This window comes from Xenopus laevis, chromosome 2S (genome assembly GCF_017654675.1).
Source record: "Xenopus laevis strain J_2021 chromosome 2S, Xenopus_laevis_v10.1, whole genome shotgun sequence".
Taxonomy (NCBI): Eukaryota; Metazoa; Chordata; class Amphibia; order Anura; family Pipidae; genus Xenopus; species Xenopus laevis.
Window position 1 is genome coordinate 101,451,179 of NC_054374.1, and position 24,707 is coordinate 101,475,885.

At 38.8% G+C, this 24,707-nt stretch overlaps 1 protein-coding gene across 2 annotated transcripts; it reads right to left on the bottom strand.

Moving 5' to 3' along the window:
- Positions 1–565: 565 nt before the first annotated feature.
- Positions 566–20,226, bottom strand: nck2.S (NCK adaptor protein 2 S homeolog). 2 transcript variants are annotated; one of them, XM_018249756.2, is made up of 4 exons: positions 19,808–20,226; positions 10,237–10,478; positions 6,571–7,295; positions 566–1,642 (listed from the first exon to the last, which is right to left on the bottom strand). In XM_018249756.2, exons 2-4 carry the CDS (start codon positions 10,460–10,462, stop codon positions 1,448–1,450), a joined length of 1,146 nt encoding a protein of 381 aa, XP_018105245.1. In that variant the 5' UTR covers positions 10,463–10,478; positions 19,808–20,226; the 3' UTR covers positions 566–1,447. The 2 variants fall into 2 exon arrangements, with proteins under 2 accessions (XP_018105245.1, XP_018105248.1); XM_018249759.2 differs by lacking the exon at positions 19,808–20,226 and adding an exon at positions 10,801–11,256.
- Between the last annotated feature and the right edge of the window lie 4,481 nt (positions 20,227–24,707).

The following is a 24,707-nucleotide window of genomic DNA, read 5'->3' on the forward strand; positions in this document are numbered from 1 at the left end:
TGCAGTGTTATGATAGTCTAAATTAATGCCTTGTATTGTGACATTATTCATTATATTATTTAGGGATGCACCGAATCCACTATTTTGGATTCGGCCGAACCCCCAAATCCTTTGTGAAAGATTCGGCCGAATACCGAACCTGAACCCTAATTTGCATATGCAAATCAGGCTTGGGACGGGGAGAAAAATTGTACTTCCTTGCTCTGTGACAAAAAGTCATGTGATTTCCCTCCCCACCCCTAATTTGACTGGACATATCCTAGTGGTGTTGAGGACTTTTCTGGGATATTTTTCCTCCACCTTCAGCCTTAATGAAATGTTAACACTTTGATAATTATACCCCTATGTGTCTGCATGTGCAAGCAGGCTATGGCTCAAAAATGCCCAAGAAAGTGTTGAGAGTGCTTCCTACTAGTAGATCTGATCAGTTCTAAGAAGAGAAACATAACATTGATGCGTTACTCACAATTTTACAAACCTGAAAAGTAACTATTTTAAAATCACCCATCGCACAACTCAATAATTGTATCACATATACCTACAATATCATTTCCATAGCCTCAAAAAAAAAACATTTTTTTTTTATTTTGTATTATCATAGACAATCAGATCCACATACATCCATAGTACTTTCATAATTAAATACATAAATGATCAATTTTAACAAGCAGAAGGGCAAGGGTGGGGAAACATGTGGATGGCACATTTAACATTTTATGCAAAACCTGGAATCAAAATCATTCATGAACTTTCTTTTATTTTGCAGTAATAACATATCAAAAAAGACACCATATACTACAATCAGTTGTACCAAAGAAGTTTAAGAATTACTGCTACCATACCTTTACATAGTGTACTCTGCAAAGTGGTCAAGAGGTAATGCAGACACAGAGTACGATACAGTGTAGAGTGTCTAGGATCTATGACATTTTTGAATATACAACTTGGTGAAGCAACGAGGCTACAGAATTCACAGCCACAACTGATACAGCATGTCTACAAGAATTATTTGCTGCAGCTTCAGTGCATTTAATCTGTGTCTATTTCCAATAAAGAATTCTTATATTATAAAAAAGGATTTGAGTACATTAACACTGTTCAAGTTGACCCCTACTCATTGCTAGACATAACCAGCATTAGACTGTAAACATATGCAGAATAGGAGACTCTAAACCAAGGCATGACAGTGAGTGCTTACAATGGTCACTTAAGTGAGGTTTTCTTCTTTTAACCTGAGGGCAATGTGACACACAAAACAAAAAGGACAAACACAGAACAGAAAAATAAAAGTACAATGCAGAGTGTTTGTGGTATAAGGTGAGCCATTATTTTAAGATTGCTCATTTGCTTCTTTCGTAAGGATGGCTCTGTTCCATGGAAGTTATTTCTCAGAACTAAGGCTTGAAGTTGGAAAGCCCTGTAGGGGCTTGCTTTGTCTCCAGGTGGGTCACTGTAGTGGTTTTACAAGGTACAGCTTTTCTCCACGTTCACTAGTGAAAATGGGGGCTTTTTTATAATGTTCCACCAGTTCATCCATGTTCTTAAAGCGCCGTTGTCCAATGCAGTATACACTGTCTAGCTGCTGGACTTTAAAGTGTTTGTTTTTTCCTGATGACTTCAGAGATATGGAAAAGTCACTGGGCTGTGAAGAGTAGAGAAGAACATTAGAAAAGAGCTCTGTCTGATTCCTACGGGGCAATAAAGGCATAAAAAGTTCCCAAGGAACAATAACAAAATGCAGTACTGTACATTTATGCAGTTAACTGAAATATCAGAAAAAATAAGTGTTGCCAGGTGAAGAAGATATTACATTTCAGATGGAATAAAAACAGTTGGCCTGAGTGATAAATATAGTATAGGTATGGGACCAGTTATCCAGACTGCTCGGGACCTGGGGTTTTCTGGATAACGGATCATTCCGTAATTTGGGTCTTCATGCCTTATGTCTATTAGAAATTCATTTAAACATTAAATAAACCCAATAGGCTGGTTTTGCTTCCAATAAGGATTAATTGTATCTTAGTTGGGATCAAGTACAAGGTACTGTTTTATTATTACAGAGAAAAATTAAATCATTTTTAAAAATTTGGATTATTTGGATAAAATAGAGTCTATGGGAGACAGCCATTCCGTAATTCGGAGCTTTCTGGGTATCAGGTTTCCGTATAAGGGATCCTATACCTGTATTAGAAACTAGAGCCAAAGTGTTTGCTGCTTACATATAAGAATAAACATAACTACAATATATAACATAACCTTGGCAGGGCTGATGCTGAATTGGTGCATACGCAACCTAGGGAACATGTGGTAGGAAGAGTAGCACCTGCATGACAAGAAAATGATTTTTTGCATACTTTTTGCTACTTAACTAATGGATTTGAGAGTGACTGATTCTAGGAGGAATCACAATGGCTAGACTGGAAATACATGACATATGATATATTGCAGGCTGAGGGAAAAGGTTTAATGGGGTTTATATTAAACAAAAGCCCTTTCCACTTATTCATGGCTCCAGATATGAATCATGAATGTTTTTTTAACAATCCACTGTCTATAAAAGATCGGTAGGTAGACCTGGTAAACACCCTTTTAGCAGCTGCTACACAAGAGTTGCTGGATGACTTTTGCTTGCAGGAAGCTATCAGCGTTAGACAGGAAGTCCCGCCCCACCCACTATGACAATATCAGTTACATAATCAACATTATTTTTTAATTAAAATGCTGAAGTCTTTGACCTCTGCTTGGCAGCCGATAGCATGTCAGACCATACCAAAATCAATAGTCTCAAGCAGCAATCCATGTCAGACAGGAAGTCCCTCCCCAACTCATCTAAGATGACATCACCCCTTATTACAAATAAATATGTACACTTGGTATGAACCCTGTTAACCTGTATCAGAAACCCTGCAAGACGTATGTGGCCAATTCAGACATAAGGAGTAATGTAATAATAATAAATGGTCAAATTTGCTACTTGTGTAGTTATTCATAGCAATCAATCAGCACTGAGCATTCATTGGTCAGCTGGTAAGCAAACATAAGGCTGGTTACTAGATGCAAATGTAGGACTTTTCGTTACATTACCCTCATAATCTGCAAAATTACAAGGAAACAATCATTAACAGGCCAAAACATAGGCAGTTTTGTTGCACAATGTGGCATAATTATATCAGTTAGTGTCCCGTATATTATCTTTAATAAATAACTAAATATATCTCTGTATCATTTTCTTTGCGGCTAGTAGAAAAGAAAATCCCCACATAAAACTTATGAGCAATGAGTAATTCCCACAATAGAATAAAATGGAACACATTGCCAACTTTTACACTTTGTATCAGAATACAGAGCAAGCTAGTGGCTCGAGAACATTCTGTATTGCATTACCAAACATTATGCCTTCTTGCAAATCTTATCTTAATGTTCCGCTCATTGATTCAGGGGGGGCCACACCAAGGGCTCACAGTACTTTGCCCTGTCGGGAGCTTTTCTTTCATACAGATCATACTGTACTGTACCTACTTTGCACTTCCCAGCATTCCTTATCTGAAGCCTTTGAACACCTGCCAGGTGACTACAGCTCAGAAAGACTCACTGAGGCCTTTTTAACCATAACCTAAAGCTTCTTTCATGCACATTTCCCAAAACTACGCTGTGGGTCATTGCTCATTAAGAGATACTGCTCTTTGAGGAATATTTCATTGCACTAAATGTAACCTATACAAAAGCAGGCATTTTCAGACTGACCTCTGCTCCATGTTCCTACACGCAAACAGAAGCTGCACGTTTTAGCGAAGATCAACCTGACCAACTGAAACATTGTTTAGACCAAGCCATTTTATACTATACTAAAATATTTTAGTCACTTCTGAAGCTGCCATGGTTGTTGACCTTTAATTATACTATGAAACCTAGCCTTATATTCATTACATTGACATTAGCAAGTTGAAAAAATGACACCATATTTCACTGTCCACATTCTGCTAATCGCCGATAAAAGTGACATGTGGCCAAATATAAAGCCGACCACTGGTTGCCTGGCCAGTCACAGCGTGACCAAAAGTTTCCCACCTCTCCCAACTTCTTCTAGTCTTGTCCAGGTACACAGGTACTAGAAAACTTTATGTAGCCACTGACTTGGGTGTCCTACAGTATATTGAAGTTTTTGGGGTTTATATAAAACTAATTTATAAAACTTTTAATATGTATATGCAACAGCAGGGCTACAGAGAGTTGATTTAAATACACATAAGGAAGCATGGTTGCTCAGTGGGTAAGTGCTGGGGTTCTGGGTTCGACTATCTGCAAGAAGTTCGTATGTTCTCCCTGTGCCAGTGTGGGTTTCCCCCACCTTCCCGAAACATACAGGCATGTTAAGTAGCTCCGGATAAAATTGGCTTGTTTGGTTTCCGTATAACGGATCCCATACCTGTACCTCAAAAGGTATATTCAAGTGAAAGCATCCCATTAATATATTTATGCATTTGCATAAAAATGAAAAGCAAACCCTATATGTAAGTTACAATATCTGCCATAGACCTTAATGAAATTGAAAGTTTAACATTTTGTGAACTAAAGCCCATCCCACTGAATCATACGATTCAATGGGCTCATACATGTTGGATAATAAGAAGGGGTGGGTTTACTCCTGACAAGCGTTTCTAAACACTCCCCTTAGATTTCATTGGGGATTTATTGCAGTTACTTTGGTTGATGAGGAACTGCAGAATGGTCAGAACTCTGGGTGGGCAGAGAGAATCGCCCCATCACTGTTGTGCCCCTGGTACGTGCTTTGTGTACGTGTTTGGGCCCTGGGAACTGCATACACGATTTGTGTCTATAAAGAATCGCTCGGTTTTGAGCACCAATCAGGGCACATGTCAACATTAGAGAGTTAGTTACAAGGTATAATAATTCTAGGAGTAAGCTTACCCCAGCAAAATCTGGGGTATTTTCTGGCCATCCCAACGCACATAACATGAGCAATCTCGGGTGTCCCGTGATGCACATGAAATCAGGGGTGACCAAGAACCCCCATCTTTGCCTGTACTTACAGGGCCCCACACGGTTCAGTTTAGTCAGTCATGCCCAAATGGTGTCTCAAGCAGCCATTCTGTGTAGGGAGGCTGAGATTTGAATAAAATGCCATATATAAAGTCCCTCACACTTACTCCCATATGAATATATAAAACATTTAGACAGATTTATCAAAAATCAAATGATTCCACGATTCAAATTTTATTTGCACTCAAACTCACACATTTGAGTTATATTTTTCGAAACCTAGAATGTCTGTTTGTTAATAAGAAAAAAATGTGAACATTCGAATGTAAAAAAATATTGAGTTCGAGTTTTTAGGACATAAATTCGAGTTTTTTTCGGGACATGAACTATATCATTAGAGTTTTTTTCCCCATTATTTCTCATGTGAGTTTTTGACATTAGGATTTTTTTCATAAACATGCAAACATTCGAAATTCAAGTTTATCCGAGGTAGAGAAAACTCTCACACAACTCACAAATTGGATTCTTGATAAATGTGCCCCTAAGTTTGCCCTGGAGCAGTTACAAATACCAACCAATAGGGTGTTTGCTTTTAAACAGGAACCCAGTATATGCCATCTGTTGATTGGTTGCTATAAGTTACTGCACCTGGCCAAACTTAGTGCTTTTTATTACATAACCCCAGGAATAGGACAAGCAACCCCTGGAAAGGCAAAAGCAAGAAAGAGCTAGAGCTAGCCACAGTACTCAAGCAAAAAGTACATTAAAGGAATAGTTCAGTATGAAAATAAAAACTGGGTAAATAGATAGGCTGTGCAAAATAAAAAATGTTTCTAATATAGTTAGTTAGCCAAAAATGTAATATATAAAGGCTGGAGTGAACAGATGTCTAATAAAACAGCCAGAATCCAACTTCGTGCTTTTCCGCTCTATAACTCTGAGTTAGTCAGCGACTTGAAGGGGGGCCACATGGGACATATCTGTTCAGTGAGTTTGCAATTGATCCTCAGCATTCAGCTCAGATTCAAAAGCAACAGATATGACCCATGTGGCCCCCCCTCAAGTCTCTGATTGGCCACTGCCTGGTAACCAGGGTAACTAGTCAGTGTAAACCAAGAGAGCTGAAAAGCAGGAAGTAGAGTTCTGACTGATATGTTATACATCAAATCACTCCAGCCTTTATACATTGCATTTTTGGCTAACTAACTATATTAGAAACATTTTTTTTTTTTGCACAGCCTATTTATTTACCCAGTTTTTATTTTTACACTGAACAATTCCTTTAATGCTCAGGCCAGGAAATGGGGTATGGGAAGTGCTTAATAGGGAATGGCTCTAACTTTTGGCCTCAAATAACCAATTAGACTGCAGGGATGATGTTGGAAAGGCTGGTGTAGTCAGAGCGGCAGCATTAAACTGATGGCTGCTCTTTGGGTCCAGTGGTAAAGACAGAGCAGCCAATGAGTAGGAGGTTCCAGATTCAAAACACTTTTACAAAAAAGCAAACAAAATAAAGTAAATAACGGAGGACTGTTTTGCATAAACACATAAAAATATTAAATCACTCACCGAAGACTCACTGTCTCTAATAACAAAGTCTCCGTCCATTCCTCTTTCATTCAGGGCACATTCTGCTTGATGCCGGGTTATACAACCATAATACCATGCTTTACCGGCAAACTGGCCAGTGCAAGCAGGACCTGTGTAGCTTATCTGAGTAATATGGGAACTGTTCATGGAAGGCCCATCACTTAAAATAACAACATAGTTTTTAGGCACAAGTCCAATTTGCCCACTAGAGTTTTTACATTTCCACCACTCTGGGTCATTCTCTGGTTTTTCAATTACTTCCATGGTTTCCCCTTTCTCAAAATTCAGCTCTTCTTCAGTTACTGAGCTGAATGGGTACAGTGTCTGAACAATGTGAAGCACTTTTGTATTTTGGCCATTGGTCATAAAAGCTCCTTTCCTTGAGCTTAGAAAACTTGGGGAATCCGCAGTTGCGTCATCAGCTTCTTCTACCACATAGTTCGATGGAAACCAGCCAACCTGTCCATTGTATGCACCACGCCACCATCCATCACTGCACTTTTCCATAACAATCACTCGTGTACCTTTCACAAGTGTCAGCTCATCATCTCTCTCTGCTAAATAGGCAAATTTGACTACTGCAGGAATGTTTAAATCATAGATTCGATCTGAATTGCTGCCATTAGATGGATATTCCGCATCAGTGCTTGGTGTGGGTGAGGCATCTCGAGTGCTCGTTTTTTTGCTTTTTGTTTTGCCAAGACCTGCCAAAAAATAGTTGGATTAATGTTAGAGATGTTAGATTAATGTTAGAGATGCGATTAGGCAAATTCTTTAATGAATTCATATTGTCCAAATCTAAGGCAGGCGCTTTTGCTATGATTTCATGGTTCTACTTGCAGTACATGCCTTTTATGATAGACTTTGGCCTCAGATTTCTGTCCTGTTCAAGGCGTTATACTAATCTGCAAACACTTATGTGGGGTTTATTGCTTAAAAGTAATTGTTTAATTGAAATGGCAGGCCAAACGTGTGTCAAGGTTGGGGATAAATATTTCCGCAAAGCACTCCCAACTTTATAAAGATAACTTCAAGGGATGCACAGAATCCTGGATTCAGTTAAGGATTCAATCTTTTTTTTTAGCAGGTTTCTGACAAGTCCAAGTGCTTTGCGAACCAAAATCCTAAAAATCATGTGACTCTTTGACACAACAAGAAAGTCGAAAAATTAACTGCATGCTGCTCTCTTTTACACATTGTTTACCTAATTTGCATATGCAGATTTGGATTGGTATTCAGCTAAATATTTTGTGAAGGATTTAGGATTCAGCCAAATTCTAAAATAGTGGATTCGGTGCATCTTTATTAACTACAGAAATGTATCTCTCTGAAACTACTAGAATAATGGAATAGGTATAATAATTCCTGGAAAAGTAAAATGTATGCAATAAATTCAGATCTTAAGACATTTAAGCCATGATAATCAATTTTATACAAGACAACAAACCCCCTATGCTTAATAAGACAACTTAATTTCTCTACCAGAATTCAATGGGGTTTAGGACTTCCAGATTTAAAGGGAAAGAAAAGGTGAAATCGCTGGGGTTTGCCAAAAGTTAGGAACCTGGGACAAAAACATCATCCCAGGTATGTGAATATAATCAGTGGGGAAAGGGGGGTTCCTAACTTCTGGCACCTCCAGTGATATTACCTTTCCTTCTGCTTTAACATATTGCAGCTCATTTAACGACAATTCAACTGCTGCATTTGTGTCTTACTCGAACACATTCAATTCCTGCTTGAAAATCACTACTGCATTCCCTGTAAAGCTGGATTCAAAAAAGAATGATCTGTAACATTAGCCCATATTTTGGTCCAGAATAAAATACGCAGGTTTGATGTCTCCATGGTCTCCAGCCGCCCCTCAGTTTTGTAAGCCAGCATTTCCCCTTGGTTATTTTCCCTCATTATGGATGGTGGCAAAGTAGACAGTGGACCACGATGAACCATTACTGTAAGAGGTCCCTTGAATATGTCACAACTACAGGACCACTAGCAAAAACTTGCTCCAGATTAATATAAAAGGTTTCTGGAAAATAGACAGTTGACAGGCTTTTTTCAAGCACTTAAAGGAGAAATCAACCTGTGGAGAAAAAAAACCTACCCCCCACCCCAGGTAGCCCTCCCTCCTCCCCCCAGGCTAACTACCCCCCCCCCCTGGGAAAGGTCCCATACTCTATACTTACCCCTCGGCGCAGATTCTTCCAGCGAAGTTCCATGCGTCCATCTTCCGGCTCCTCTGTAAGCTGACTGAGAGATCTGCAATTTCCGTGTAATTCCGCGCATGAGTAGTTGTCTCAAACCGGCAAACTGCTCCAACTGCGCATGAAAAATACCGATCTCTAAGTCAGCTTACAGAGGAGCTGGAAGATGGACGGGTGGAACTTCACTGGAAGAATCTGCGCCAAGGGGTAAGTATGGAGTATGGGGAACCTCCCGAGGGGGGTTGTTAGCCTGGGGGGGAGAAGGGAGGGCGGGCTAGTTTTTTCCCGAACAGGTTGATTTGTTATTTAAGTTGACTGGCTGATAACATTTGGTTAAGAAGTCATTTCAAAGCAAGATGTGGTAACTTAGAAGAACTGTATTCACTGTGACATTTCACATCATGTTATATATAACAACTCTGCAGCCCTACTACTCTCTGCATGTGTATAAAATGCAAACATTTCAATAAATATATTGATGCAATATTATATGTATGGATAATATATGTAATGGTTACATACAATCACTACATGACAGACATTGTAAAAGGGATGCAGATAAGAGATAAGGAATGCATCTGTCATGCTACAAACATGGAGTATTCGATAAAACTAAAATCAGTGCCAGTTATACCTGCATAAAACAACTAAAAACACAGTGAAGATAAATAATTCTATACATGCGCCTCTCACTAGTCGAATTACACAAGTACAAAATGACTATAATAATATAGTAGCCTTTCAACTTGTGAGATATTCTTGTTCATCCAAACAAGATTTTTTAAAACTAGCATAAATATTGCTTTATGCATTTCACGTATTGCACTTACTCACAAGCTTATTCTGAAATTTCCAGTACATACCACTATTTTGTAAGCAACACGTTGTTCTGAACAGCTACTTTGCAGCTTTTTATCAACGACCTGCGAGTTCTGTATTGACCACGTATATAAAGGTCTGTAACACACAGATCTTTCACGGACTTCAATAATCATTATAACCTTCCATTAATTACAAATAATTCTGAATGCTGAAATATTTGAAGGAAGCATTTTTTTTTTTACATCTTTGAAGACTGAGTAACTGACATAATCAAGTCTTCAGACAGCTGCTTAGAGGAGGTTATGGCTGTTAAAAAAGAAAATGACAAGGATCATTTAGAAGCCAGAATATGTGTTTAACTTTACATTTTGATGATTGAACTACAAAAAAAGCAAAGGCTGTATTCAAGTATGACTTTTCTTTCCAGTGAGTTAAAATCAGCAAATATGGTCATATATGATCACACTATACATAACGTTTTCAGATCTGACACAACTGGCCATGCAAACAGGACACACTGCCTTATAAAAACCCTCTAACAATGCAAAATATTTTGGGTAGACACCTCCCTTTCAAAAAACCTCTGTGTTTTCATTTACATTAGAATGTAGAAACGTACCCAGAGTGTCCTTTATATTTTTAACAAGAGATCCCTTCTTTAAGCTGTTCTTCCTCTCCACGTAGTTTGATGGCACATATCCAGTTTTGCTGGCAGTGTTTCTTACTCTCCACCAGGTTTTGGAGTCGTCTAGTAGCCACAGGCGTTCATTTTTTCTAATATCAAGTTCTTGGTCCTGTTGTGCCGTATAATCCCACTTGGCAATAACAATGACTTCCTCTGTCATCTTTCATGGAGTCAATCTGCCAATACAGACAATAAATGTTTTATTACTGAATTAAAAGTGCTACATAATTACAACCACTACTTAATCAGACTTAGAAATAGTACATTTTAATGAGTATTTGGTTTAATGAATGTAATTTGTTAGTCATGACAATTTATTTGCTATTAAAAATACTGTTAAAGGGGAAGTTAGCCTTTTAATCAACGTTTTATACTGCCCGTTTAATTGTACATGTCTCAAACTGACTACTGTAAAAGTATGCCTGTACATTACTGGGGGGGGGAGGAAATCTGAGCAGTCAGAGGAAACCCACACAGAGAAAGGGAAAGCATACAAACCACTTGTAGATCCAAGGTAGAAATTAAACTCAGGACTGAAAGGCAGGAGCACCAAGAACTGAACCACCATTGCAGGTCTTTGGGCTGAAACTGTAAATATTTAGAGAAACCTATAATGCATTTTTAAGTGTGTAAATGAAAACCTGACTCTAATAATAATTAAGCTCAATGGTTAACTACCATAATTATACTTTTTCGAAAGTATGTACAGCATTTCTGATCCTTCCAAACCTCACCTCGTTATGTGATGTGCTGAACAGCAATAAACCAGTGCCAAAGTACCCTAGACATTGCATAAGTTTCATTTCTGAAGATTTTTCACATAGCAAGTTAGAATTAAGGCCGGTTCAGACTAACACTGTGCATCATTGAAAGAGCGTTTGTCTAGACTGCTGATAATGATGTGTTACTTAAGCCATTATGAATCTGCTGTAAACTAGGCTTTGCTAAATAAAATATAAGCAAAAAAAAAAAAAAAAGTGTTAGCATTTGTCCCTTTAGGTTATGTGCTGTACCAGCCTCATTTTAGACTTTTATGGCTTTAGAAACATCATTAAAGGGGTTGTTCACCTTTGAGTTAACTTTTAGTATGATGTAGAGAGTGATATTCAGAGACAATTTGCAATTGGTTTTCATTTTTTATTATTTGTCGGTTTTGAGTTCTGAGCTTTTTATTCAGCAGCTCTACAGTTGCAATTTCACCAGAACCATATTTGAATATGGTTCTGGAATATGAATAGGAGAAAAGTATCCAAATGTGTGTCCATAGCCTTAGAACACATTTGTAGCCTTTAAGAGCATTTGTTGTTGAAATGGGGTCAGTGACCCCCATTTAAAAGCTGGAGAGAGTCAGAAGAAGAAGAAGGAAATTCATTTAAAAACTATACAAAATAAATTATGAAGACAAACTGGAAAGTTGCTTAGAATTGGCCATTCTATAACACACTAAAAGTTGACTTGAAGGTGAACTATGCCTTTAAGCCTGTATATCTTTGCAGTGTGGGGGTAAAGCAGAGTACAAGTATAGGACCTGTTATCTAGAAAGCTAGGGACCAGATTTCCAGATAATGGATCTTTATGTAATTTGGATCTTCATGCCTTAAGTGTACTGTAAAAACATATAAAGATTAAATAAAATCAAAAGGCTGGGTTTGCTTCTAAGGATTAATTATATCTTAGTTTGGATCAAGTACAAGCTACTGTTTTATTATTAAAGAGAAAAAGGGAATAATATTAAAAAATTTGGTTTATTTGGATACAATTGAGTCTATGGAAGACGGCCTTTCTGTAACTTTCTGGATAACGGGTTTCTCGATAACGGATTCCATAGTAGTACTGAGGAAACCCAAGCAGGCACAGACAGAACATAAAAACTCCTTAGAGATAGTGCCCTCATAGAAACCAAACCCAAAGTCCAGGGGTGCAAGGCAGTAGCTCTAACCAATAAATTACAATGCTGCCCCTCTCTTGTGAAACAGAATAGATCTTTGACCAATTGTCAGATTTTACTTAAAAACAAACAAAAAAACCCAACTGACATGTTGTTTTATTTCAAAAGTAGTATTTATTGTGACCTTGTTTTATGCCCATGGGTTGGGCACTTGTCTTAACTGGCCTATGAACATAATAAACCTGCTGCTGTCTGAGAAACTGCATTATGACGCACACTGTGACTGTATATAGAGCTACAGGCAACTTATGCAGCCTGCTCTATTTTATCTGCACAAATGTTTACCAGCTCTTACTGTATTTTCTGCATTGACGGTTCCCATTTCTCTGGCAGTGAATCTCCTGCTATTTTAAAAAGAAAATTAAGATGTGGTTTTTCTTTCCACATTACTACTTTGAGTTTCAACTGTCATATTGGCAGTTAACACAGCAGCAGCTGTATAAATGTTTGTTGAAAAACATAAAGATAAGTTTGAGTGATCAGGTGCATTTTCAGCTTGTGTAAATATTCGTTGCTTGATTTCCTTGTCTCTTTTGGTCCATGGCATATTAGATTGGAGTGCATATGTTTAAAATGAAGCTAAATCAAGCTGTATAATCATGTGAACAACACTGTAAAGTCTGTTAAGACGTCTATTCTGCACTGGTTCAGTCTTTCATCACTCGCAGATCATGGATTCTTCATCTGTGCGTCAATTTTTCTCTGTAATAATAAAACAGTACCTAGTGAAGCAAAACTAGTGATGGGCGAATAAATTCGACAGACGTTTCACCGCAAGTGAATTCATTTGCGAAAACGCTACGACAAATCGGTGGCAAAAAATCCACACATGCATAGAAATTGTTGAGCATCAAAATTATTCGGACGCCCATTGACTTTAATGCATTTAGAGCGAATAGTTGCACATATAAAAATTGCCACTCACGTCAAAATTATTTTGACACCCATAGACTTTTTTTTCCGCCGATAGATTTCGTGGTCAATTCGCTAATTTTTCAGCGAAGCAAAACTGCACAGATTCGCCCATCACTAAGCAAAACAAGTCTATTGACTTTTTTTATGTTTTCATGATTTTCTAGTAGACTTAAAGGGCAACTCTGTTGGGGTAAGGTGTTATCAACAACCAAAGGAGTGGGATAATAGAGCCTGCACTCTGGGTGAGGGGTAAAAGTAATTTTCAATAAATTCCTCCCAGCCAGCACTAGGACACTCACACCAGGAAGGAAGCATTCAATTAGCTTCATTATAACTTGATGCCTCACTTTAGGATAAATACCTTTCTGGGGTCTAATTTTTTTCTGCTTATTGATGCCTGGCCCGGTTTGTGTCAGGCTCCTATTTCCCCAACCCTTATACGGGGCTTCCCAGTTTGCCCAAGAACTTCCTCCTTGATATTGGTTGAACATGGCAGAATCACCCAGGTATCCCAGGGTTACATTTCACATGGACTCATTGGGTGAGGCATGAAAAAGCCAAACTGGTAAAGTTATGTGTGTGTTTATGGCTCCCTACAAAGTGATATTTTAAAACTTTAAAGTGAAAGGCTTCAAAGAAGTGACTTAATTGTTAGTAGGCTATATCTTGACAAGCATAGGTGAGTATTCTCCATAGGAGGTACTAATGATAAAGATGCAGGTAGCAGGTCTGCAGTAACACATCACTTATATTAAACACATGAACATCCATGTATGTCAGTATATTGGAGGTTGGAATGTTTTAAAGTCCAAAAAGGCAGCCGTGCACAGTGTGACCCTGCTAGACAACTGAAGGAAAGGCCTGTAGGCCATAAAAATGGATACAATAAAAGAGACCATACACAATATGGCTGCCACTTTGGTGCATCAGCAGTTTAAACATACCGGATTCCTGACCTGATCGACAACCATACTAGCATAAAGGTGAGCTTTAGGTTTATTTTGGTTGGATTTACTTATTTAAAAATATAATCAAAACTATATTAAAGTTGCAGACACTCTCATGAGATATTTATAGCTGTGTTTAACAGTACCAGTCACTGTTATGTTTATAGCTGCATATAATTAGCTACAAATGGTAATAAAATTCATGTCTCTGAAAGGGAAGTCTTCTTCCAAAGGGAAAGGCATCAGTCCATGTGTATGTATATATGATAAAGACTGACGACCTTAGCAATTAGCTAAATACTTTTGCTATAAAAAAACATTATGCCAATCATGCCAGTGTACATTTGGTACTGATTTTCTTCCTGAGTGAAACAAAGGTATTAACTTTCCCCCCATTGCATAACATTTCCCCATACTATTTTTTCAGGCCTGATAATAATAATAATTTTATATAATAATTTCAAAATGAAAAACTGCCTTTTGGGGAAAAAAAACAACAGCAAAACAAAGTTTCCATCGAATATAATGGTTTATGCCAGCTCCAGACTTCCTTGTAATTCGGAGCTTTCTGAAGAACTGGTTTCCAAATAAGGAATCCTATACCTGTATAATAAAAGGCAGTTTTATCTGTAGACTGAACACTTTAAAAGCAGTTAAATTCAAACCGGATAATTAAACCTCAGCTATTTTATTTTTAATAGAAAGGCAGATTTTACTATTACGATTGAATATGAACTTCAGTGTTTAAGAAGCAAGAGAATATGCTACCTTTATTATTATTAATATTATTAATAACAGATGTGCAAACGAGCCACACAAAAGCCTATTTTGCCATGCTGAAAGCTTTCCTTGTAGCTGCCTCTGAAATCTTCCCATCAAACAAGAATGAAACGAAAGACTCTCAATGGATATAAATCCAAGAAAGCAAGGTCATCCACAGGAAGTAACATCAACATATGGAAGCACTCACAACAATCTAGTAGTTGCCCGCTAGTTAATATCATTATGCTTTTTTAGATCACAAGTTGCAGACTTCTGTTTACATATTTTGCTTGCAGTAGTTAAGATAAAGTCTAAAGCCACTATTTTGAGGAGCATATAGTTATTCATGTTGAGAAGAAAAGGTCCAATCAATGGGGGGTACCAAATGTTATGGCTCCCCCCAAATAATCTTCATGCTCCCTTCTTTATCCAAAATCCTGCAGCTGACACATGCACAGTAAAGTGAATAAATGACTTTTTTGGCAAAAGTTAGGCTTTTCACTACAGGAGGCAGTGCAAAGACAGAGGCAGGTAGAGGATCGCTCACTCACATGTATCCCGGACAAGTGCAGTTTTCTGCTAACAGGCGCACCAGCCTGGGGTATCAGGTAAATGATTACAATCGTTTGGAGGGTGCCCTGACATATTTTACTTCATATCGATTGGTGCTTTCCTTCTCCTTTAAGGCTGTACATTCCCATTATAGCCCACAAAAAATGACAGGCATTACACATTGCACAACGTTTGAAGCATTCAGTAATTGAATGAAGTCTCATCAAATCACATAATAATTGGGAAGGCAATCATTTCATTCTGCAAAGGCATTATCAACTGCTTCTTCAGTTAAAGGGGACCCGTCACCCAAAAAAATTATTCAAAATCCTATTTTATCACATTAGTCAAGCAAAATGAACTTTAATTACATTGTATAAATTATTTGAATCTTGTTTCCTTCAGTCTGGTAATTCAAAATTGATAGCAAGCAGGCAGGAGCCATTTTGTGGACACTGTTATTAAGGAAAGACTTGTATCATCTCAGAATCTTGTTTGTGCACCAGAATGGGGGACCCGCTGTCCATTTCCATGTTCTGGCTACACAATTAAATGTTAAAGAGAATGGGGATATGTGTGGAGAGCAGTGACATGTAGGAAGTGCTGAATGGAAAGTGAAAATAATTGCCTGCCCCGCCTCTATGCCCATGGCATAGAGGAGGGGCAGACAATATTTGATTGACAGCTGAGATGTTTAAATGAGTTTACAACAGCTATGAATGCTTTAATAAAAAATAGAAATTGGATTTCATGTTTAATTTGAAAAGGACTTTTATTATACAGATTTTTGTGTCTGGGTGACAGATCCACTTTAAATGAAAGTATACCCCCAAAATGAACACTTAAGCAACAGATAGTTTATATCATATTAAGTAGCATATTAAAGAATCTTAACAAACTGGTCTATATATTTAAGTAAATCTTGCCCTTTTACATCTCTGCCTTGAGTCACCATTTTGTGATGGTCTGTGTGCTGCCTCAGAGATCACCTGACCAGAAATACTACAGCTCTAACTGTAACAGGAAGAAGTGTGGAAGCAAAAGACAGAACTCTGTCTGTTAATTGGCTCATGTGACCTAACATGTATGGTTTGTTGGTATGTTTTTGTGCAGTGAATCATACGATCCCAGGGGGCGGCCCTTATTTTTTAAAATGGAAATTTTCTATTTATGGATTACCCAATGGCACATACTACTAGAAAATTTTATTAGGAAAATGGTTTATTTACATAAAACAGGGTTTTACATACGAGCTAACTTATGAGATATCTTTTTATAGAGACCTACATTGTTTTTAGAGAATTTGCAAATAATGTCTGCCCACATATGGATATGAGCACTGGAATGCATGGTGTGTTGCAGGGTAGGCAGGGGACATGTCATCTTGGACTACATGTGCATTAAAAATTGCCAAAAAGCCAACCATTGAGAATGTTTGCTATGGTCTGAAGGAAAAACAGTGACCTGAATTCCTACAGGCCAAAAGAAGCTACAGTGGAATGGAGTTTCCCAGAAAAGAAAAAGCCAACAGGTTAAAAGTTATTGTCACAAAGTCGAGACAATGGGTATCTTTTTCCTGGACAGGGAATTTCTATTGTTCCTGTATTGCCACACAAAAGTGAGCCATGATGAAACTAACCAAATTTTGAGCTTGATGAAGGTGTTTTTTTCAGCCTCCATTACCATGTTACTATGCACTAGCAATGCAATGAGAGAGAGATGCAGTACATGTACAATAGAAGCTGTGGCACAACACTACTATTCTATCCATCTATTCCTTATTTACTAAGACCTAGCTGTCATCATTAATTTTTGCAAAATCCAAGTGGTTCAGCACCCGAATAGGTCAGATCATTGTGTTAACAGAGCCAGTAGACACATCAATGCCCTTATAGCTCAGAGTATAGTACTGTCTGCTAAAGAACCCTTCTGTAGCTTATGGATGCTCAAGTTATTACACAATATAAGACCAGAATCCATACTAAAAGCTTTACTTAGGTGCCTGAAATATTGCACTGGCCCAGCTCTGTGCCGTGATGCCCTGTACTCTAGGGAGCTTAATTAATTTTGCTCTACCTAAACTGCACCCTATACCAGGTTTTTATACCATGCCTGGAAAAGGTGGCCATAGACGTAACAATTACGATCTTTCTTGGAAAAGAAAGATTGTTCGTTTCAATACTCAGAGCTGAATCGTCAGATATACAGGTAGAAACAATAGAATACTACCTGTATCTGACGATTCAGCACTAACAATAACCAATGTTTGGGTGCCCAATCAAAATTTTCCGTCCACCCCGATCAATGAGCCGTTCTAATTCCAAGTCTTCTGCTGATATCAGTCAGCTCTTTTCCCACCATACACGCACCGAATATCGTACGAAAATTTGTTTCGTACGATATTATCTGTGCGTCTATGGCCTTAATTATATTTTTTAGATTTGTCAGTAAAAGTCCTATACTGTAAAATCATGTAATTTCATCTGATGTCATCCAAGCACTTAAAGCTACAGTATCATAATAATAGATCATTTATTTGCTATGCAAATTGATTCCAAAAGCTGCATATAAAAATGTTAAAATACACATGTTGGGCTACAGCACAATACTCACAGGATTGTGCATTAGCACCTGCTTGCACTGTATTTTTAATGCTCCTAGCTCTGTTTTCAGTCAGCTGTAAACCTAAGTTTGCAATGCAGTTTGTGAAAGCACAATTATAACCTATGTATATTTCAACACACAGCTGCTACCAACCATTGAATTTACAAACATGCCGCAAATGGACAGTGAACATGGGAGATATTATGGAACAGCATACTGAAAAAGAATCTCTGTACTCGAAGACTAAAAAAAAGAAAAGCAGAGCCTACCTACTAGCATAGTTCAATTCTTAATCTATATCTACATTTTAAAATGTATGCATGTTCGTCGACTAACGGCTTTATAAAGTGATCGCTTACACATACTACTGTAACACATATATATATATATAAATAAATACAAGCCTGGACATAATATTGTACATTTATGAACATAGTGCAAGAGAAACAACCTCCCTTGTTGTATTTTTTTTTTTAACCTACAAAGAAAAGCAAATCACAAATGTATTGAAATGGGATGGGGTCTCCTAGTGAATCACGATTCAATTTCTGATGTCCTTCGAGAGTAAATGTTTATCTACTATATTGGTCATGCCTTGACCACATTAATGTGTATTGATACCTGTAAACCAATTAGGAGACACACGTGTGTTCAGTGGGATTTGTGCAAGAGGGGTATTAACATACTGGACATGAATGATCTTCCCCAAAATGCTGCCACTATATGTCAAGAATGTCACTGTACACTGAACCAACGACCCAATTGAAGAAAAAGCATCACCAGACCACTTTTCATCCACCATGAAACTTTTTAGTTAACCTTACAGATTCAGGCAGGTAGTAGCTTTTCCTAGCATCCACCAAGAGCCCAGGCTAGACTGAATCCAATCCTAATGTAAAGAACGATGAGGGGCAACTTCCACCTCCCCGGAATTAAATAATCATAGATATTGACACCACTCCTTCCAACACATGGCACGGCACATGGTGAAGTTAAGCTTGTGCACTGCTGCTTAGCCAAATAGACAGACTCGTGCTTCTGATAAATAATTCTTGCACATCCACTGGCAGTTTGAATGGCAGCAGTGAGTGTAAGCAGATGTGATATTAGAAGGCTGACACTGGCCAATTTAGAGGAATTCACTGCATCAGTAAAAGCTGGAATGCCCAACATCAGTAGCAGTCTCTGCCCAAGCTTGTAAACTCTAATTCCCAGCATCCCACACCAGCCTTAATCTAGCTGCAACATGCTGTAGGCTGTCCATAGGAAACAACTGTAGATTGTATCCCAGCTTTAATATCAACGTGGGCTAAATCTGTGTCCCCCTCAAACTCATTTCCACTAGTTTGTGCCCACAGACCGATCTTGTGTGCAGGTCTAACTCATTGAATACCATTTTGACAGCTGTAATGAAATAAGTCACGACTGCAAGAAGTTACAGGGCAGAGAGTAATGGCACAAAGGGCCACGCACTAATGTATTCATCTAGACATTGTGTAGAGCTATGGATCATACACACAGGCACAATAAACACAATCATTCGCACAATGTCACATCAGGTCAGTGCGAGAAGCATTTGCCTTAGGGACCCGCACAGGAAGAGGAATATCCCACAGGAGTGAGCAGAGGAGGGGAGTCCTATAACAAAGGGTAGCACGAACAGAATCCATCCAGCAGGTTCAGGGGTATTGATATGCAGTGCTCTATGAGACGTGGGCAGTGGTCCTGGGCCCCGTGGGTTTGGGGTCTTAAAGGGGCCCCACTGTGCTGCACTTACTTTGATTATCCGGGTCCTTTGCTGTCAGTGAGCTGCAGAATTCGAAAAGGAGGGTGGTTACCAGGCTGCCTGCATCTTCTTTCCCTACACAGCTTTCCGTACTGATCGTTTTGTCCCAGTTTTCGTCCTGGTCGTGGTGTATGGGGATTGGATAGGCTGGGGGAAGTTCAAACGTCAACCTCTAATCCAAGTAAATGCATAATGGCTAATAGTCCCGCTTTGTCCAACACAGCCCGCAGCCCCAGATCCCTACTCACACACGGTCTCTGCTAGTTCCAAGTGGCAATTCGTCCTCTCGTGACGTCACTCGCATGTGATACAGGACGTCATCGTCACGTGGTATATATTAAAACTAAAAGCGGGAGCGCTGGTGCTGCTACTTAATTAGGGAATACCGGATTGTGTCGCTGCTCTGTGGTTTTATCGAGCTGTAGGTCAAATACACAGAGGCTATTATATATGTGTAGGTGTCAGCTGGCTAATGTATGTTCCTCGCAATTGGGGCAGTTTATGTGCTGTGAGTTTCAAGTGGGTGTTGACTGCTTTAAAGGAAATCCATTTCTCCCAACATTTAGCAAACAGAAAGAGGGACAAACGCGGGTCAAAATTGTTGTTGCTACGCCCATTTTCGTGGCCACACTCCTAATTACCATGTTAATTTTCCATTATTTGTCAGGTTATGAAAGGCTGAACACATTTCTGTGGTTTTTATATGTTATTACAGTTTTGCAAATTAAGGTGAATTGCCCTTTAAACTGTGAGTCAAGCCAAGACACAATTAAGTTAGATTAGATTAAGTTAGATATGTTGTATCTGTTTCTGGCTGTTCAGTGCAGCAGATCAAACCCGGGACTTATCAGTACAAATCTGCCACAGCGGGTTGAGCTGTCAAAAACAGGACTGTCCCGCTCAAAACAGGACAGTTGGGAGGTATGGAAATGTAACACTAAAACATTTATCAATATCAATGCTCTATTAAAAAAAATACTGTTAGAAAACACTGCTTCCTGTCTACTGCAAAACAGCAATAGGGCGACTCACTCTGCAGCTCTGCGCTCCGCATCTGCCCCCTAACTCGACTTCTGCCAAAACTGGAAGTTGTAAGCGATGCAGCTGTGGTATGCCGGTTTCCCAGTTCCTAGAAGAAGAAAAAATAGGCTCTATGGTGTATTAACCATTTTGCAGGGATTGAGGGCAAAATCAAATCTACTCAAAAGACAATTTCTTGATGTGTACGCCTATTGTGGATTTTGCTGCCTTGTGATGTTAATTCAATAATCCGCAGTGCCTGCAAATAAAGACTTATATATTGTTGTATCGCCAGAAAATGCCAAGGGCCTCACGGGCTGTCAAACTCACCAAGCCGCATACAAAGAAGCAGTGCCAGACTGGGAGTTAAAAGCAGTCCTGGCAAAAACAGCAAAGCAGCCCACATGCATACATCTACATGGCAATAAGCCCAATTAATTCCATCCAGGATGCAGCATCCTTGCAACATGATCTTGACAAACTGGCAATCTGGGCAGCTAAGTGGCAAATGAGATTCAATGTTGATAAATGTAAAGTCATGCACCTGGGATGTAAAAATATCCAAGCCACTTATACCCTTAATGAGACTGCACTAGGCAAATCCATTATGGAAAAGGACCTTGGAGTCCTTGTAGGTAATAAACTTGGCTGTAGCAAGCAATGCCAGTCAGCAGCATCAAGGGCAAATAAGGGCTTGATTGGCTGTATTAAAGGGGCATTGATTCACTGCAGGAAGGGATCATTCTTCCACTGTACAGATCACTGGTAAGGCCCCATCTAGAATATACCATATCATTTTGGTCTCCAGTGCTCAAACAGGACATTATTGAATTATAGATGGTACAGAAAAGGGCAACTAAGCTGGTAAAAGATATTGAAAATCTTAGCTATGAGGAAAGACTGGCCAAATTGGAGTTGTTCACGCTGGAGAAGAGGCGCTTAAGGGGTAATATGATAACTATGTATAAATATATATAAGGAGATCATAAAATAATCTCTTTAATGCTTAATTTACCAGTAGGTCTTTCCAGCTGATGCGAGGTCACCCATTCTGATTAGAAGAAAGAAGGTTCTACCTAAATATTCGGAAGGGGTTTTTTACAGTGAGAGTTGTAAAGATGTGGAATTCTCTTCCCTGAATAAGTCCTACAGGCTGATACATTAGATAGTTTCAAGAAGGGGGTTGGATGTCTTTTTAGAAAGTGAGGGAATACAGGGTTATGGAAGATAGCTCATAGTACAAGTTGATCCAGGGACTAGTCCGATTGCCATTTTGGAGTCACAAAGGATTTTTTTCTACCCTCTGAGGCATATTAGAGAGACTTCAGATTTTTTTTGCCTTCCTCTGGATCAACTAGCAGTTAGGCAGGTTAAAATAGAGTTAAAAGGTTGAACTTGATGGATGTGTGTCTTTTTTCAACCTAAGTTACTATGTTATGTCTGTGGCCCTGAGGCGGGTTAAGGAATTTGGGGCCCCTGCGCAGTTTTACGACCAAAGTGGGATTTGGGGTAGTAGTGCCCCTACATGGTTGGGGAGATTCAAGCAGTGTGTAGGGCTGCTAGATATGTGTATCAGACTGAATTATTTGGGGCAATGTGTGGGGCTCTGGCATGAACCTGAAGAATGCAAAATAAATTTGTCTCTTTATAGAACCCTGGTAAGGCCTTGAGTATGCAGTGCAGTATTAATGAGCTGGAGAGAGTGCAGAAACTTACAACTAGACTGGTAAAAGGGATAGAAGATTTAACTATACAAATGTAGGCCTGAAGGGACTTCAAAAATCTCTCACTGAATATTAAAGAGGCTTCACATTTTCACTTGTTTTAGAAGGTGGCATATTCTAATGTGATATTGTACATTCTGCATCTCTTCCAAAAATAGTTTTGGATTTTTGACATCAAGTAGGAGAAGGCCTTTAATTTCTTGCATTCAGGCCAAGCTTTGTGAATTTGCCAAATGTCTTTCAGAAAATTAAACATGCTTCTAATTTTGCCTTTTGTGCCATTATTTCTTCTCTCATATTATACATTTGGTGGCACAATGGGACTTTTTTAGGACATCCCCATGGTTAATGTGCATGCATGCATGCTTAAAGGCCCAATAACCCCTTCATATATACTATTACAAACAATATATACTATTACAAACAATATCCAAGCAATGCTATAGAGTTCTTTTTCCCAATGTCCTTGCCATGTTTAACACAGAGTGCTCACTGCCACACCTCACTTCTGCTCTACAAGTCAGGAAGAGCATTATCAAGCACACACGACCACTCTGAATACATTTACACCTATTTATATTGGATTTTGATCCCCTTTATGCATAGTAACTGACATCAGCTAAGCTGACTATGTTATGTGATTGGTACTGCAAGCTTCAGTAAAGTCTACATTATTATAACTTATTTATATATTTATTTTAATTTCTGCACTAGCAGAACTGAGATTAACATTTAATACTGTATAATACTGTATACAATCATGCAGATGAGCAAAATTTTAGATAGCTTGTTAAAATACAGTTAAAAGGTTTGCCTTGTTACCTACATGATTCTTTCCTGAACAACCAGTAGAGACAACCCTGCAGTGCAATCCTGGCTGGAAATGTGCATCTCCATAAATTAGACTAAGCCTTTATAGGGTTTGATTTACGTATTCTGCACATGTACTACACTTTATCTTTGATTTATGGCCCTGAGGGGAATCAGTGATAGAGTAGTAGTAGACATTTTCTTTGTGAGAGCAAGAAGAGGTTTGAAAACAGCAATGTTCAGTTCATAATTTCAGCAGATAACAAATGTGCAGGACTGGTGGTTATGCCAGCTTCTAGAGGGAATTCAGGATTATGGTGTTATTCATGGGAAGACCTATATTTGCCAAGCTGTTAAACACCTAACACTTTGAAATAAATACACATAAAGGGAATCACTCCAAGGCTAAGAAAAAATATAGGGTTTACCTTGATGTGGTATGGTGGCTTGCCAATTTTATGATCAAACCTCTCTAACTTAAACCCCCTGTTTTTGAAAGTATCCACAGACACTAAATTAATAGTGAAAGGGGATCAGCAAATGTGCATTGATCAACTCTTTTCTCTTGTATTCTTTCATCTAAACAAACAATTTTCAGAAAATTTCACATACTAGTAGTATGTGCCATTGGATAATCCTAAATAGGTATTTGTTATTTTAAGAAGTAAGGGCCACTCCCTGGCTCATATGATTCACTGAGTTCACACACAAGCAGTAAGGGCCACCCCCTGACTCATATGATTCACTGAGCTCACACACAAGAAGTAAGGGCCACCCCTGGCTCATATGATTCACTGAGCTCACACACAAGAAGTAAGGGCCACCCCTGGCTCATATGATTCACTGAGCTCACACACAAGAAGTAAGGGCCACCCCTGGCTCATATGATTCACTGAGCTCACACACAAGAAGTAAGGGCCAACCCTGGCTCATATGATTCACTAAGCTCACACACAAGAAGTAAGGGCCACCCCCTGGCTCATATGATTCACTGAGCTCACACACAAGAAGTAAGGGCCACCCCTGGCTCATATGATTCACTAAGCTCACACACGAAGCAAGGGCCAACCCTGGCTCATATGATTCACTAAGCTCACACACAAGAAGCAAGGGCCAACCCTGGCTCATATGATTCACTAAGCTCACACACAAAACAAGGTCACACATAAATGCTAAATGAAGCCAATGAAGGCACAGAGTTGTCTTTTAACTTCTACACTGCTTCCTTAAAGTTGTTTGCTGTCGGGTGATATGTGAGAGAGCAAACAGACCACCACAAAATGGTGGCTCAAGGAAAAAAGATGTAAAAGGGCATTATTTACTGATATTTGAACCAC